The 18,873-nt window shown below is 38.6% G+C and overlaps 1 protein-coding gene across 1 annotated transcript in view; it reads right to left on the bottom strand.

The window, feature by feature from the left end:
* PRKD3 (protein kinase D3) overlaps nucleotides 1–17,314 on the bottom strand; it is a 41,948-nt gene extending 24,634 nt beyond the window's left edge. Inside the window, exons 1-4 of the mRNA XM_081998099.1 lie at nucleotides 16,902–17,314; nucleotides 3,536–3,674; nucleotides 1,712–1,843; nucleotides 823–989 (exon numbers count right to left, since the gene is read on the bottom strand). Of these exons, the coding sequence (XP_081854225.1) occupies nucleotides 823–989; nucleotides 1,712–1,843; nucleotides 3,536–3,674; nucleotides 16,902–17,192 (729 nt within the window). The 5' untranslated portion in view covers nucleotides 17,193–17,314. The remainder of the gene's footprint in view (nucleotides 1–822; nucleotides 990–1,711; nucleotides 1,844–3,535; nucleotides 3,675–16,901) is intronic.
* Between the last annotated feature and the right edge of the window lie 1,559 nt (nucleotides 17,315–18,873).

Raw genomic sequence — 18,873 nt, 5'->3', positions numbered from 1 at the left:
TATTTTTTCGTGACTCAAGAGTATGCTTCATAGCCTCTGGCTAGAAAAATTATGTTCTGGAACTGGAAAAATTATACAATTTATATTTTAAACTATGGTAATAATGTAAGAACTGTTATAGTGCAAAGTAACAGAATTAGACAAGTAGGAAGACTAAGTGTCAAAAGCACTGCTTTTATCCCACGATGAAAGCAGCAATGAAACAAATGGATCTAATCACTGCCTGTCCTGTCTTACGATCCCAATATAGTTGCAGTGTAATCAATAACCTCTCAGCAATCATCATTAACCATTATAACAAAGAACTATTATGGATGATGGGTTTTACTATAAACTCTTCATCCCCCTACGCCCTCCTTGACAGGGCTTGGGGGTTTTTTTTAGATTAACTCTGTGAAAAGCTTAACAGCATATCAGGAACACTCTCTCCTCTCCCAGCATTAAAGCTTACAATTTGTACTGCTTTAGCCAAGTAACTATTCTATACTGATACTGTAATTACAAAATTAATCTGTATTACAAAGAAGAAAAGGTGTTTTATCATTCCTGAAACCAAAGTTCTCAGAGTTCATATAACCATGAGTGACAAGCTAATAACAAAATTATACATAAAAGTTATAATTTACTTCCCATTTCATTTCTCACAGTAATAATACTTATCAGTAAATGTCACAGTTTAAGACTCACCAGATTTAAAAATGAACCCAAACCAGTCATAATGGTTGAGCTCAACTCCCTTGTACTCATTATGAGCCACTTGCAACACTAGCTAGTTCCCCAGAGGTTAAAGGATTTAAAACCAGAAATTGTTTCCCCTTTCACATTACATACTTCTTCAGAGGCAGAGGATGTATATTCAGCTTGTGCTGGTCTTGGAACTGAAAGCCCTGCTCCTGGTAAAGACACGTTAGACAGACGCCTCTTTCTCACTCCACTGCAGTTATTTGGAATCTTGAAGGCACATCGCTTATGGTAGTTTAACCCACAACCTGAAAGATTTTTTTATTCTTTTAGATAAAAAAACCTTGCAACATTCAAAGTAAAAAAAATAGTACTAATATTTAGATAAAACAGTTAAAAACATGATCCAGGAAAGTAGTAAAGGCAGAAAAAGATTGTTCAGTTAAATTCTCTTATTTTAGTGTTCTTGATGCAATACACAGAAACAGCTTTTTTTGCACTACTTGCTAAAAAACTGGTCTCCAGTAAGCCCAACTGTAGAAACAAGGTCTAAGACTCTGAAGCAGCTGACCATCCTCCTCACTCTCCCCTCACCAGGCGGCTTTCATCACCCCCTCACTTTGGAGCACAAGAGCCCAGGGAGATGCCTGTGAGCAGGCAGGAGTCAGTACCTGACAGGCTGCGGAGTGCTCCACAGCCAGCTGGATGAAGGCCATAAGGAAAGGTATTCCCCTTTGGGAGTCTCTCCAAAGTACGTGCTCCTTGTGCAAAGAACACATGCTTGTAAGCTAGCTTTTTTTTTTTTTTTCAATGTGGGAAGTAAGTACACTTCTTAAGTAATTTGCCCAAGGTCACACACAGTTTGCATTAAAGCCAGGATCAGAACTCAGGTTTCCTAATGCACAACCCCTTCTGACTCTATGAAATACTACATTTATCACGTGCAAACATATCAAACAAGATACAATTTCTCTTCCCCATCTTATAAAGATATGCACACACAAAAATACACTAAGAATCACAGACTTACCTTCACATTTTAATCCTTGTCGTACCAAACCCCAAAGCATCTCTCCGCAGTAGTCACAAAAAGTAGGAGCCTTGTAGGAATGCACATAAAGTGCATGAGGACGAATCTGGAAATCTTCAACTGTAGCCAAAGCTTTTAGAAAATTGCAGTAAGTTATGGTTCTTGCCACAGGATCAAGAAGTATTAATGGAAAGAATATGTTGTTTTAAAAATGGCAGATTCAAAGAACACTAATGAGCTGTTTAGACATCAGCATTTTACTGTATACCACTTAAATATGCATTTACAGAGATTTCAGTAAGCTTTTTTGAGGAAAAAATCCATTGGATTCCGTAGGCTAATGGCCACAACTAATAAACAGTGTGAGTCACAATGTTGAAAACCTCACTAAGTTGAGATGGCAAATACAACAAGCTTTGCTAAAATCAACTTAACAGTAAACAGTTGAAAGACCAACTTAATTTTCAAGCTGTTTTGTAACCTACAACATTTTCAAACAAAGGACAGTTCCACAGCTTAGATTTTTATCTTCTAAAAGACTTTTTCAGTAAAAGCCTATTAGATGGAACTCTGTGTGTATCAAAACAGAACCGTGAAGGAAACTTCACTAACAATGATCTTTTTCTTAAACAAGCATAGATGTATCAAAAATATATGTATCAAAAAACAAATTTTTTGTCCTGTTTCTTTGGAATATAAAAAAAGTGGTATTTCACACCAACATTGCCTTGCCCTGATGGCTACTATTCTTTGATCAAATATGTACTAACATTCCGTATTCAGATTCTCATGTCTCAGTTTTAAAACCCTACTGAAAGAGATTTACATGTCTTCAAAATGCCTCGGTTTCTGGTGGTCTGTCTGTTTATAAGGTAACTATCAGAGATTGTCAAGAAGAGGCACGCATGACAAATTTTCCAAATACAGCATTCACCAGAAGCAATTAAAAGCTCAAACCAAGATGATCAACTACCAAACACCCTAGACATGCCTAGAACAGTAGGTCCTGAAATGCAGCAAAGGAACTCAGCCTTATGACTCTGGAAGTCAGATTTTATGATCAAATTTACAAATCTAATCGCATGACAGACAAGAGATCTCTCTTTCTAGACCGTAGCCTCAGTTTGACACTTAGTCCTCAAAGTCTGAAAGAACTGCTTGATACTAGTCCAGCTTTTATTTGTAGTTTAACTACAGCTGGCTTTTGTTTGAATTCAACAGGGTATTGATGAAACACATAAAAGTCAAATCAGTTAGGGTTTGGGGGGGTTTTTTGTCCTCGTTATTGAGGAGTACTACAAGTTAATAACCACCATTCTGAGGACTTTATTGTTTAAAAGAAACTGTTTTCAAGCACTACAATAATCTTTAACAGTCTGTCCATACAGGTATGATTCAGCAACTACATTTATATGAAGCCTTTTAGCAGTATAAATCATCAAATGACAAAAGTTACAGAACAAAAAGACAAATCTGACAGCATTAGAAGAGCAAATTCTGAATCTACCTGCATTTCCACTTCAACAGTTGTAATAATAAACTTATATTATTATAATTATAAAATAATATTCTTATAATTCAGATTTATGTATAACAATAAACCTGAGGAAGATTAAAACATGACAATGAAACAATAACAAAACTGAATACTGAAGCATCAGTACCACTTGGATTTTCTTGGAAACCTCTACCCCAAAACAGTAACCCAGTATGAGACTTAAGTCAAACAGCTCAAGGTAAGCATGATAATAACGTTCCATAACATCCTGTTTTCTTTAAATTTACGGAATAAACGTGCTGTTCCATTGTTACAACAATACCTACCAGAGAGTACAACCTCAACAAGATCTCCTTCATGTATCTCTTCTGCTGATGTAATTCGTTGCAAAATATTATCTGAGTTCAGGTCATGACGGAAGAGGAGAATTTTGTCATACATGCCAAAGAAACCACACTCTGGGAACTGCAATAGAAAGCAAACTCTAAATTAACACATGCTCTTTGATAATCCTATCCATAAATGTTTTTAATAATAGCTACAGAACCTAAATGTTTTACATGTTCCATGGAAACAAAATTGATCTGCTTATTTTTGAGGAACTGAAGCATTTTGTGAACTGATATGTAGCATAAAAAGGTATTAAAAAAACCCCCAAACCCCCAACATTTAAAATTCATCAATGCCAACTTCCTGGGTGTTCCACCCCCACTATCAGTGACACTTTTTTCCAAACTTGAAAAGAAAAAATGTTAGGGTTTTTGTTTCTTTCAGTTTTTAATCTCTCAGACCTGCACAATCAGTCTGGCACATGAAATCTGATGCAGATCTTTCTAACTCTGATACCACCACTGGTAACTCTTATTTCACAGACATTCTGGTCGGGCAGATATTCAGCTCGAGACACTCCAGCAGTACCTGCCATACTTTTCTTGAAGGGCAAGCCAAGAGAGGCTCCATGTCATTGTTCTACAATAGTTCAGATGCAAGAAAAGGAAAACTTGTTCCCTTGTCACAAGGACAGAAGATAATACTGCAAAACCTTACAGGGAATAGATACACCAAGAAACATTCCATTTTTCCATGACACTTCACTGAAAATAGCTTTCTCATTCTGTATTTTCCCCACTCTTCAAAATATTGTCAAATATGAGTAAAACTTCTTAAAATGAAAAGCTTAAAAGTAAACAGACAATTCACAAAGAAAAAGAGCAGGAATAGACCCCGGAGAGGAATGAGTACCAATCAACCTTTGGCCTTTTTGTTTAAATCCGAATTCAAACTCAAGGTGGGAACACACACACAGAAGTGCTCCACAGAAGAAAACAGGAAGAACGTGGGAAAAAATAAGGGAAAGCACACAATAAGCTTCCAATTAATTAGGTAACAGACTACAATTTGGTAATTTAGATCTTGCGCAGTCAGTAAGTAACAGGGCCTAAACTGCATGAAGCTTGTAGAATATTAATTGTCCTTAACTAAAGTAGTCAAAGACTTGTTTCTACCAAATCAAAGACATAATGAAGGTATCCATCACGCCCATTGTTTTCACACTCCCTTCCCATTCAGAGAGAAAATAATTTCCTCTTTCCGGTAGCAATTTTGTAGGAAATATTAAGTTGTCCTTCTCTGTTTTGGTGTGCACACCCTACTCACTTTACACGTAACACTGAAGAATCGCCATGCTCTGGAAAGCATACTATCTACTTGGCCAGTCAAAAAGAGAAGCAGAATTTGTGCCATTTAACCCATGCAAAAGCAAAAGACAGACCTGACAAAATTATACTGACACCAGTAGGTATTCAATCCGCAGCACCAAGACACTGATTTACTGGGCTGATGCCAAAGCAGCAGGCTGCTTCCTCTGTCTCCCAACTCACTCTTAGGTTCCCTACATAAATGTGATACTCTCTTGTGCTTTGTACAGTAGCCATGACGGTACAGATATGACAGTAGCATTATATTCTCCTAAACCAAATGCTTTTTAAAAATTTATACAATAAAATGTTATTGCTTAAAATCCCTTCGGTCATCTGGAATTACCTGTAAGAACTCCTCTCATCATACTTTACTTCAGTATACTCATCCACTGATTCATCTTGATAAATAGCAAATATCCATTAATATTCTGGAAATTACATTTTCCTGATCTCCCAAAGGTTATTTGTATTAGGAAAGCAAATAAAAAGCTTGAGAATTAGCTGTGCTGCCCAAATAGATCTCTTGGTATCTCTGCAAGTATGCACAGGACTTGACTTCATATTCAGAACATGCATAGATACAGCACACTAGTAATTCTTCCAGAGGAACTGACAGTTCTTCATACCTGAAATAATGCATAAACCTGCTTTAAGCTTTAACTCAAAATTGCACTGTGCCTCAGTTAACAAGAAAACAAGTTATATTTACACTTTTTTCTTAGTAAGTGCTGTAAGGTTTTATTCCTTGATACTACGTACACTGTTTATCCAGGTATCACATTGTCCTGGTTTCAGCCAGGATAGAGCTGGTTTCCTTCACAGAAGCTAGCATGAGGATATGTTTTGGATTTGGGATGAGAAACTATTGATAATGTGCTGATGTTCTGAGTTGTTGCTAAGTACTCAAGGACAGTCCAGCTTCTCATTCTGGCCTGCCAGCGAGAAGGCTGGGGGTACACAGCCAGGACAGCTGACCCAGGCTGGCCAAAGAGATATTCCCTACCATACAACGTCATGCCCAGCAGCACGTAAACTGGAGTTGGCCGGGGGGCGGAAATCACTGCTCGAGGACGGACTATCAATCACCAGGTGGTGAGCAATCGCCGTATTGGGCATGACTTGTTCTTGTACATTCCTTTGTCGGTATTATTGTTGTTGTCATTATTGTTTCCTCCTTTCTTGCTGTCCTATTAAACTGTTTCTCTCTCAATCCACGAGTTTTTTCCCAATTCTCTCCCTCATCCCACTGGGGGAGAGGGGAGTGAGCGAGCGGCTGCGTGGTGCTTAGTTGCCAGCTGGGGCTAAACCATGACACACATCTTAATGCTAGTATCAACAAGAGGAAGGTACCACATCAATGCTAAAATCAACTGCATCCTCAAGGGAACTTCTATTTATGCTATATAAATTGCACCATGCTGCTGAAAAACTTAATTCCAACAAAAGGGAGAGAAAAAACAATGTGAATATGGTATGTATTTGCCTGCAGATAAACATGACACTTTTTATTAATTCTGATATTAATTTCAGCTGCCAGGAGGGACAACTGATGATTCAGAGAGTCAGTGTGAACTATTGCCTCTTTGTATTAAGTTCACAGAACCATCTACAAACCACAGATTTTAAGGAATCTCTAAGATATTTCACAGGTTTAAGTCTCGTCCTTTTGATAAATGTATCTTTGTTTCTTTTTTTTTCATTCTTTGAGACTATAAACCTATCATGCAGCTGCCAGAACACCCCTACACCCCAGTAACCAGAGGTCACATAATCACATTCCAAGAAGCACTGCTTTTAAATGCTATGACCATTATGTATTCTGCGTGTGCACCATTTACCCACTTTCATGTACAAATCTTAGATTTATTAAAATGTTTTAAACATTCCACATTAAATTTAGTGACTAAAAAGCATTAGCTGACACAATAAACAAAAGTTACAAATGAATACTCAAATCCTCTTTGTGACAGCAAGTGTAATCATTAAAAATATGAGACATTACATTCCTTAGAATGCAGCATCAACATTAATTCCCAAATCTGTAAATAACAGTATAATGCCTATAATTAATTTTGTTTTTCAAATAAATTCCAGACAAAGCCTAAATTAATTTCTATGGAATAAAATTATTGTAAAAACAGCAAAGTCATCTATTGTAGATTGTTAGAACTGTTGGCATCAACATCCTCATTTGGTTCTACATTAATTAAAACTTCATGAGGTTCAACAAGGCCAAGGGCAGGGTCCTGCACCTGGGTCGGGGCAACACCCAGTATCAATACAGGCTGGGGCATGAAGGGATTGAGAGCAGCCCTGCTGAGAAGGATTTGGGGGTACTGGTGGATGAAAAGCTGGACAGGAGCCGGCAACGTGCACTCACAGCCCAGAAGGCCAACCACATCCTGGGCTGCATCCAAAGCAGCGTGGCCAGCAGGTCGAGGGAGGGGATTCTGCCCCACTACTCTGCTTTGGTGAGACCCTACCTGCAGTCCTGTGTCCAGCTCTGGAGCCCTCAGCACAGGAAAGACATAGACCTGTTGGAGAGGGTCCAGAGGAGAGCCACAAAAATGATCAGAGGAGTGGAACAGCTCCCCCCTGAGAACAGGCTGAGACAGTTGGGGTTGTTCAGCCTGGGGAAGAGAAGGCTCCAGGGAGACCTTGTTGCAGCCTTCCAGTACTTAAAGGGGGCTTATAAGAAAGACAGGGACAGACATTTTAGCAGGGCCTGTTACGATAGGACAAGGGGTAGTGTTTTTAGACCAAAAGAGTGTAAATTTAGACTAGAGATAAGTAAGAAATTTTTCATAATGAGGGTGGTGAACCACTGGCACAGGTTGCCCAGAGAGGTGGCAGATGTCCCATCCCTGGAAACATTCAAGGTCAGGTTGGACGGGGCTCTGAGCAACCAGATTTAGTTGAAGCTGTCCCTGCTTATTGCAGGGGTATTGGACTAGATGATCTTTAAAAGTCCCTTGCAAACCATACCATTCTATCATTCTATGGTAATTAAATTGACCTTTTAAGCTGTGTATCGTGCATGCTTATGATAGTGTAATGATGTGTTTTACTGTCCTCTTTTCTCAAACAGGTATAATACACATAGATGAAATGACTGTGAAAGGTTGTCTGGTTTTGTGACTATAGTATTTACCCTCATAAAAGATAATTCCTCTATTTACAAGCTTCAGCTTGATCAGTAGTTTCTGGACTAAGATGCAGAATCACAAGCCCAGGCCTAACAAGACTAATAATAAGTCTACGCTAGTATTTATTGCAATAAGTCTATCATTAAACATAGACTCAGGTATACAGTTCCTATAGATATGTGACAGACTTCACCCAGGACATCTTTTTCCATGCTCTGTGCATGCCTAGTCTCCATTTCTGAAACAATCATTCTAAACCTAAAAGCATTAGAATAGAGATAACCTGTTCATCAGTACTACAGAGTTGCAGTTGCTACGAGGTTTTCGTGAATCCACAAACATGCACAGCTGAGGGACCTTGCAACAGCTCCCTTAACTATCCTGCCTGTTAGCTTAGGTGCTTGTCTGCATGTCCACAAAGGAGCACAGAGGATACTGGTGGGGCAGCCCACATAACACCCTGCCCAGCTCCTCCCAGGCCCATCACAAGAGCCATTAGCCAACCAAAGGCCCATCTCCACATGCCACAGGAGCACAAGAAGCACAAGGCTAGGTGGGGAACCCAAATTAAGGACTCCAAGGAAAGGATACCCTGTCCAGGTCCCTCCCAGGGCTGTCACAGGAGAGCCTCAGCCCCGGTTTCCAGCTGTAAAACTCATCAAGATACATCAACACTACAGCACCTTTTGGACTGAGAGGGGTTGCTGCCTAATGGTATGGGACACATTATAAAATGCCAAGGAATTAGGATTGTACAACACTTATTATGGGATGCTTACAGAAGGAACCAAATGCAAGGAAAGAGCTGATTCAGGGAAGAATAAACATGGGGGGAAAAAAAGATGGATATGAAGATAAAAAAGGCTGGTCATCTGTAAACAGGGGCTGGTCAGAACAATTGTCTGGCCATGCCCTGTGCCTGATCAGCACCATGTGTCCTATCTTTTTATTAAATTCCATTTCTAACTCTTTTCCTGGATGATGAGTTCTCATTCTGAGCACACGTGTGTGTATGGCGGGGGTATGAGTGCCAGCAACTTGAGCCAGAGCATGGGTCAGAGGACCCATGTGTCTGGTGCCAGCGACTGGAGAGACCAGAGTGAAATCAAGAGCCAACAAGTGGAGTGGGGCTGCATCCCCAGTAGCTTGAACATCCAGGAGCCAGCAAGTGGAAAGACCACGATCCAGGGGCTCCTACTGGGCAGAGTGCCTAAACCCAGCTGCTGGAGACATCCACTTTGTTTTGGTTGGTTGGTTGTTGTTTTGTTTGGGTTTTTTTGGGGGAGTGTGTTCCCACTAACAGACCTTGATCATGAACCACCAGAGAAGGGTACAGTGTGAGACCCCTGGTGCTGTTTGTGTTCATGTGAGTGCTCTGTGTGTCTGCCTGTGTCAATCTGTGTGTATACAGGCATGTATTGTACACCTGTACCCATGTGCCTGTTCCTACTGGGAATACGTGGTTCATCTTGCTCCTGGGGGACCTGGGGCACTGAGCTGCAGCAGCCTTGCCTCTGCCAGGAGGCTGTGGGAGTCAACCGTCCCTAACAAAACTTTTCAAGTTTGATGAACAAGTCTTGTGCTTTCCTTGCACACACACCCCACCCCGTGATTCCCCTGTTTTAAAAGAACAGACCCTAACACAAAGATGCCTCTCTGACCACTCCTTTCCACACGTTTCAGCTCAGATTATTTTCCTCTATCCCCAGAACAGTCCTCTGCGCCCAAGCAATGGAAGTGCTGGCTGGCTGCCCTCTGCACGGCCAGCCCTGATGAGCTACAAGTAGCCCATGAGAGCCCATCTAAGGCACTTGGCCAGGCTTCCATGGGGTTTGCTGTGCAAGCAGCTTGGCTCCTGGCAGACGTGCAGCGCCCTGCTCCCTCTTCCGCTCCCCAGTACATTTGGGAATACAGCATTCCTTGCTAGCACCTTAGCCAGAGGGCTATGTGCAGACTGCTGGCCAAGAATAACCTCATTGATTAACAAGGTTTTTACTTCAAGTGGTATCTTTTAACAGAATTTTTACACAAAGCTTAAACTACATTCAAGTTGTACACTAACAAATTTTTCTCTCTTGTACTGCAGCAAAGTACAGCTTTTACAGCCTTCCTTACGCTCAGTTACATGGAGCTGTTAAGGAAGAACACTATGCAGTTCCTTTGAAGTGCTAAGAGCATAATGTAAACTTGAAAACAAAACTCAAAGCAGAATTTTTTAAAGCCTGTTTTATCTTACAGGATTATACAGCTATTACTTTCCTGCACAAAAGCCCACAGTATATGCACAGTGACTCAAAACATATAAACTGCTAATCCCAGTATTACTATGTTTCCTAAAAGCAAAAAGGAGACTGTTCCCAGTGTTAACAGTTCCAAAAGAACATCTAACTACAGGAAATCACTTGTGGGAAGTCTACGTATGCGATAGATCGTGCCAAAATTAATCTCTTGGTACACCAATATCATGAATTTACATAAAGAATATATGCAATCCTTTGTACTTGGGTGGTACTAGTGCAAGTAACGCTACTAGCGCATTATTGTGGTTACACTGAGAAAAACAATTGGTGTTACCTAGAATGCTTATACTCTAAGTATTACAGTGTGTCTAGTTTTAATTGATAATGCGTTACACCATTCTTTGTACTCAGAAGAGCACAATATACAGCGGCCAGTATTGCTGGAATGAAACACAACTGAGGCTTCTTTCTGTCTTGGCAGTAACTGAAAAATCCCTCTGCTTCATGTTCCAGGACTTACTTTACAAAGTTCTGGACCAGTCGCCAAAAATTCACACTAGGGAAAAGCGTAGGCGGATATTGTTTCAAGGTCCAGTATCTCATGACCCATCATAACTCAAAACAAATGCTTCAAACCACTGAAAGTTAATTCCAAAGTCTGATGGTGCAAAACACCCATTACCTCTTCATTCACTGAAATCACTCCAGTTTATTATCCTGCATCCCTACCCAGCGATTCACTCTCACCCCTTAGAATCGTGTGCCAAATCACATTATCACACAGACAAATCACTTCAAACCTGTTGCATGAGATCCTTCCCTCACCAGATGCCTCAGTACAGACATACTTGGACTGCTGCTTGGCTAGGTTTTCCAGCACACAAACCTATTACCATGCTGGAAATGCTAATCTGCCCCGCATATACCAGCTCCATGTCCCAAGTACTCCCCAGCTCCCATCTTCTCGCAGGCATGTTTGCTTCTCATGTCTTAACTTTCTATTATTCTGCTGCCTCATTTAGCTCATTCAAAGAAAGCAGATGACAAGTCAAGAAGGCAGACCAACGGAGGGGGGGGGAGGGGAGAGATTTGAGTGCAGCTGATGAATACAAAACATGATTTGCATTAATTTTAGAGCCATTCAAAAGTAAGCACCATGAACTATTACTAGCTTAACCTGGAAAAAAACTTAGAAGGATGGTTCCAGTACTGTTACCTATTTATTACACCAAATTAATTTATTACTGTAACAGTTGTAGAGAACTGGATTGTAATATGGATGGATTGTAATATGAACCTTGTAATATGATTATTTTACTTTTCAATATTTTATTAGTAAAACATCTGTTAACACTTGATAAATTATATTATGTTTCAAGTCAACACCTCTGCGACAAATTGGTTAGATAGTTTCCCATTACTATGACAGTGTCCAAACCTTTGGAAGACAGTTCATATTCACTCCACATGCTTTGGTCTTTTCACAACATGACAATATAAAGTATTTTAAAATAAACACTTTTTTCCCCTTCAGCAGCCCTCACTGAAGAACTAGCTATCCAAACTACTTTAATTCATCCCTGTTAAAACTTGAGTTCTTAGGTATAAGAATAATACAGGTATACAGTTAATTGTCACTTGGTTAGAAAATTCTACAGATATATTGTGCATTGTTGTTGTTCTTTCTTTCTCCCTGATTATCAAAGCAAAATGTTTGAACACATCGCCTCATCCCCAGTCTACTTCAAAGGAAACTGGCTAGTTTTCCAAACAATCCAAGGACTTCAGTCATATTCCAATTATAAAATATGAAATCCCAACTAGTCCAATTAAAATAATAGGCAGGACTATCAAAAAAGTGCATACATACTGATAGGATCACATTCAGATTTTTCAAATTATTGGCCAGGGAATACAATGTACCAGGACTACAACATTTATAAAAACAATGAGTATGAAACTACAGAAACAGTAGAAAGGCTCAGAAGCAGGTGCAATATGCAAAATTTAACTCCTTTTAAACACAGCTATACTTCCAGTGATTGTGTTCTCAACACCTTACACAGTTCAGAGTCTTGAAGAAATAAATACAAGTGTGTACATGTTAATACCTATGTAAGTGGCTATTGATAGATTAAGGCCTGAATTCAGGCAAGTCAAAACAGAATAATGTGGCGGAAACAATCAGGGAATTAACACTAGTAAGAAAGTATAAGTACTGTTGGGAGGGGAGACAACACTTAAGTTAAACAATGACACCTTAAGGACTCTGCCTATAGAGAGAAAGATGACCAAAAACCCAACATGGAAAAAAAAGCCAAAAAATAAGATGAAAGAACAAAGAAGCACAAAGACAGTAATCAAGTAGAAATGAGATTATACACAATCATGAATTTGCTGATGAGAGACAGACAATTACATCTGCAGTTGAAAGAGAGTGATCATGTTAGGATGAAGAATAATTAAGACAACAAAAATATCGCTAGCAAAAGCAAAGACACCAGACGCAAGAGGTGCAGGAATCAAGATGAAAGCAACAGGTGCTAGATAGGGGTTTCAAGACTATACATAAGCAAGAAAATTTTGAGACTACTTTGTAGAAAGAAATGAAAAAAAACCAAAACACTACTACATATGGAAGAGTTCAACAATAGCAGAATTGTAAACATTGTTGATGGAGAAGATTTAAGAAGATGCCTGAAACAGGCAGGCCATGGAAGGAAAAATTACTTTTGGAAGTAAACTAAATAAGACACAAGATAGATCAAAAAATGTGAGGTTGGATCAAGTTTGATAAGAAAAAGATAAATAGACAGGAAACAAGTGCAGCAAACATGAATGGAACACTAGAAATATATAAGGGCAGAGAAGGAAGAGTAAGAGAGTAAGAAAATAAATAAAAAAAAAAGCCAAACCAACTTAAGACATATGAAAAGAAAATACGTAAGAAAACTTGAGAGAGGTTTGTTAGTCAGTAAGACATAAGAAATACCCCTTTGACTTTGCTAAGTGGTGACCTTTTGGGTGGGTTCAGTGAAGTGGAAAAAGAAAAATCTAGTATGGGTGAACAGTGCACCAGTACTCAAGTCAAAGAGAAGGCAATGGTTATAAAGGATCAGGAGAATTTCAGGCAAACACCCTAAGGTAAGGAGAACAATTGGCCTATTTCAGAGCAAAATGTAGCAAAGCCATTGGAGGAAAAGTATGTAAAGAAAGAAGATGCTGAGTATGACTGAAAATGGACGGACAGGTTTGTAGATGAGAAAGGTAGATAAGGGAAGTTTCAGAGTCACAAAAGTAAAGATTTGTAAGTTTAAGAAAAAAGTTATGCTAAATCTTGCAGGTACTGATACTATATAAGTAATAGCACAGAACAATCAAATGTTTTTCATTTATAGCTATTAGTTTAACTAGAACAAAATAAAGTATTTATAGCATGCTGCCCTACATAATTCTTAGTTTGCAGGCAGTGGAACATCACCACATGCAAGTTTCTAGTTTTAAGCCAGTAAGCTCTGGGTTCTACTTCATGTCCTCTCATGTAAGGAATGAAGAAACAGTATTTAAACACAAAACAGGATTAAGAACTTGCCTCTGTAATATCTGATCATTGTGCAAGGACACACACTGTCCGTCTGCAACTTATGCTACACATTTTTCTGCTTCTAAACACACTCCCTCTATTCCAGCATAGTTGTTCATGCTTTTGTTCTTCTTCAGACTCCCCCAAGAACTGTATGCCTGGTACTTTAATACAAAGCAATCTAGATAAGGAATGAACAGAGGTTGAAACTATAACCAAGAGTCTTTTGAAGCATGCCCATAAAGTCTGAAGTTTGTTTTTTCTAAGGACTTCTATTAAGCATTCCATTATACAATACCCCCAACAAAGTGCTCCCAAATTTAACTTTAAACTTGAAACAAAGGTTTTGCTTCTCTCCTGATGTTTAGAACATTTTTAACAGAGATAAGAGACACATCAAATATTTGCATTACTCATCTTGCTCTTCTTGCAGACACATACCTCTTCAGTTTCAGTTCTGCTGATGCTACTTTTAACTACCCTTCTGCAAAACCTGAAGAAGATACATCGAACAGCAGCATCTGAAGCAGGAAGCACAACTGACCATCAACAATACAGCAAGACTGGCCATACAGAAAGCGCTATGAAAACCGATGAAGTAAACACAGTACTTATTTCCTAACTAAACTGCTCTCCAACAAAGGCTTTTGCAGGATTGTTTTCCCCCTGGTTAATTAATTTCCCCTGAAAGAAATTAAGGTAAGGCATAGTTATTTTTCTGAAAACTTCTAAGGATGCTATAATTACATTTCCAAAGGTTAAAATCCAGCCTCCTCAGAGATCTGCTGTAAGTCCTAGTCAACATTTTTGATACTGTAATTGTAGCCTCAGAGTTAGGCAGGCAATTCAAGCACCCATGCAAATGAAGGACACCTGAAACTTTTCTTTTGTTCCAGATATGTAGAGAAATACAAGTCTGAAACGTGATTTAAAAGCACTATTGAAAATCAGTATGGAACCTTCCATTTACTTCTAGTAAAGATACCACTCAAATGAGAAGAAAAGCTATAAATGATTCCAACTAAAAAAGGATATTTCTCCTTTTCCATTAAAGAAGCATAACAGTAAATAGGTACTGCTATCTATGGAACTATCACAAGAACAACCTATACAGTACCCTGAAGTTGAGAGCCAGGAACCAGTCACAAAAAGGCAATTTAAGGCGGCTGTGGAATACCAACGGAAAGGGAAGCTTTAACACTGTTGAATCTCAAAGGCATATCCAATAGCTCCAAAGCTTGCAACTGGAAAAAAACAGGCAGCCATATGCATGACAGTACACAGAAGAACACAGTTTACAATTTTTACATAAATACAAAGTTATCTATACATTATTACTAGAATATTTAGTATGCTTGCAACAGTCACCAGATCTAAGAGAAAAAAAGTCACAGCAGGACATACTGGTGTCAAATAGAGTGTGGAGGGAGGATATTGGCACTTGCACGCTGGCTGCAAAACTACTTCGGAAAGATGAATCCACCACATATAAGGTTGTTTCCTGATCAGTTTGCTGCCTGCAAACATGCCCTCATTGACAGTCATTTACTGGTAGCATCAGCTGCAGGAGAGCATAAACTGAATCAAAGCCGGACAGAAGATGAAAACTGATCATGAAATCCTCATCAGTTTTGCAGTAGATTAGGCTCAGCATATAAGAAGTTTCTTGAGCTATAACAAGAACTTTTAGCTGAGCCTGCCAAAAGAACAGAAAGGAAAAAGAAAGAGAAGTGTGAATGTGTTTGTTTTCATCTTTCTTTAAGATAGAAGACAGGAAATATGCAGATGCAAAGAGCAGTTGATACAGAAGGAAAAAGTGGCCCCTAAAATGGCTGCGAAAAAGTGCACCTAACATGCACAGTTAAAAAAAAAAAGGCTGACCCAAATAACTTGTCTCTTCAGAAAGGAACTAACTAACATGCTGAACTACATTTTGGTAACCCATAAAGTTATTATTAAATCAGCTTGCTTGCCAACGAGTTTGTAAAACCATGGAAGATGCAGTAAGTTGTGAGATAGGGCAAAAAGATACACAAGCAAACGTGAGTTCATATAACGTTTCCATTTACTTTCTTTCAAACTAATAAGTCAAAAAGAACCATTTAATAAAACTAATCAACCACAAACACCAATCACAACAATGAAAGACATGGAAAAAACAATTCCGTACAAAAAAAATCTGCCTTCAACTCCCTTCCTTTCATCTACCCGTGGCCTTCACGGAAAAGAGCAATTATTTCTTCATTATTTTATGAAACAACGTTAACTATTTTTCACGCTGCTTAGTAGGATCTAACCTACCTAATCTACATAAAGACAAAACCTGGATGCAAGAACAGCAAGATCAACGTTATTACCTTCTGAGAGAATCAGAACTTGCAACAACTTAACCAAGACACATTTGAAAAGTACACTAAATTTTTTTGTACTTCTTGATTGACCCTCTGTTCATAGTAATTATGCTGATAATAGTCCTCTCATGAAAGAGTAATGCATGTATTCCTTATACAGAGTAACTACTAGAACAGTATTAGCTGTTTGGTGCTGTTTTTAATTATTAACTAGAATCAAAAAGAAAAGTCAGCATCATGCAAGTCTGCAGGCCTGCAGCGCATTTCTGTAGCCTCAATTGGTCCTTCCATTACAGCTGGCTATACTGTTCCAAGAATACTCCTTAACAGTATTAAGCATAACTAGTAAAAACCTAAGATACCAGTGACAATCAATGAAAGGAAAAAACATATTCTCCATATTGTGAAAACTAATTCTTGCACAAAATTTTGTACTACATCTTCTTCTACTCGATTTCACATGCAAGAAAGTAACAGGAGGATTTATTCCTTTTAAATTAAAAGCTCCTATCTTGGGAGTTGGCGAAATTTCTTTGTGCATTACTGCAAAGGTCTAACATGGATCTTTGTCACTGTACCAAACTTCTCGGCATATTCCAGTCACACATTGTTATTACTAGCAGTCTATTACAACTGTTGCCATCAGCAGGACACGGTAGTGTTATATCATACCTTCTGGTAAACGATAGAGCACACGAGGTCTTTAACAGCAGAGAGGGACAGGTCCTGAGCTTCAATGGTGACAGTCTCCCGAGTAAGACCAATCTGCAGAAGGAAGGAGACCCCATGCACAGAGCCCCGGGAGTTGGTGAGGCTCTGGGTACTGAAACTGCCATTAGAGAGTCGACTGGAGAGCCCCGACTGGGGACTTGAAGACAAAGTTGGGGTTTGTGGTGCAGCAGCATGACATGTAGGTGGGGAAAACTTCTGTAAGGATGGAGGAGAAGCGTCGTTTGCTGACATCTGACTTGCTTTACTCTGCCAAGATCTCTCTAGTAGTCAAATTGTAAGAAAAATACGTTGTCAGTTCTTGGTTTGAAATTAAAAGGATAACGTAACTTTCCCTTTCTTAGTTCAGTAAAACACCCCTGACCAGTAAAACTTACTTTTCCCTTTCATTCTGTGCAAACCAAAGAGTAAAATAATTTCAGATGTAAGTTACTTTAAATTAAAGGTTCTCTTTCTGCAGTTACAGTCAGTTGATCAAAAGCAGATTGCCTGTCCTTTAGCACCACATCCAGACAACAGAGGTTTACATAAAAGACTCACAGAAATACGTCAGCTCTGCTCTTTTATACTTGTCCTTCATTTTTATGTATTAAAAAAAGCTGGAAAGACAGATGGAAATTAAAGTTGTTAACTCATTAAAAGTATCCTCATTTACCAATTCCACAGCTGGTATCTTAAATGCAGACTCATCTTCATATAGATAGTCTTTTAGAACAACAAAAAAAAAAGTGTATCCTTGAGCAACAACAGAAGTCCATGTATGTGATGAATCTATTTCTCCTTCAGAAAGTCTTCTCAGAATTTATAGGACACCGTTAACTTGGAGATCAGTGAAAGTATCCAATTTCATTTTTATAAAATATTTTAGCTCATGAAATGCAGGAGCAGAACGTCTGAAGGCACAATTACATTAAATGTAATCTCTAGCTTCACCCAGATAATCTCCAGCATTTTGAAACGTTGTACTCTGCCTGTAGGGGAAAAGATAGGGTTGTTATTTCACATGAAATGCATAAAATAGCATAGCAATGTCATAACCACTCTACTTTGAAGCAGCAGAATCACCAATTCCTTGTACTCAAATATGTTGTTAGTAACATTTTGTACTTAAACTTAACTATTTTCCCCTGTCTGATACATAAAACAAATCAGACCTAACACTACCCAATACATTACCAGGTCTTTTAAATAACACTAATTTAGCACAGCAAAGCACTTAACAGTTAACACGGTAGGGGGGAGAAAAAAAAAAGCAGTGGGGAGCAGGTAGGAAATTTATTAAGTGCATTGAAACGTCAAAAAAACATAACATCAAAAAATCAAAAAACTTCTCTGTAGCATGAACTCAGGATAGCATTTTAATACTTTTATTCAAGACAAGTGAAGAACAACTTGCACAAGCTCTAACTGCAGGAAGATATGCATAGCATACAGTTCAGTATTGGTTCCTTTGGAAAAAAAAAAATCATTTAATGCTCGTACGTCTGATTAAAAAAGCAAGTCTGCTGCAACCCTTTGAAATAAATCATTTCATGAGCACAGGCTGAAAATACTTGTTACAAGATTCTGTGCTATCTGATTCGGTATTTCAAGCATTTCATGAGCAACTGAAATGCTAGAAAAAAAATAATTTTTAGATTCCCCATGCAAATTCCACCACAGAAAAAGTGGTTCAGGTACACAGATACTATGTATCACTTACTTTATAAAAGACTATAGAACCATACACAACACCAAAATCAATTAGCTTATGCACTTTTTACCCCCCTTACGTACAAAAAAAAAAAATCTCAGAAAAAGTATTACTAAGATTAAATGAAATTTTAGAAAGTAAATGCCACAGTTTATCACATGCAATATAAGCTGTCCTTACTAGAAGTAAGTCTGATAACTGGTAAAACAGCGCATTTAATGG

This window comes from Phaethon aethereus (genome assembly GCF_964289735.1).
Source record: "Phaethon aethereus genome assembly, chromosome: 3".
NCBI classification, from domain to species: Eukaryota; Metazoa; Chordata; class Aves; order Phaethontiformes; family Phaethontidae; genus Phaethon; species Phaethon aethereus.
This window is presented reverse-complemented; position numbering and strand designations above follow the sequence as displayed.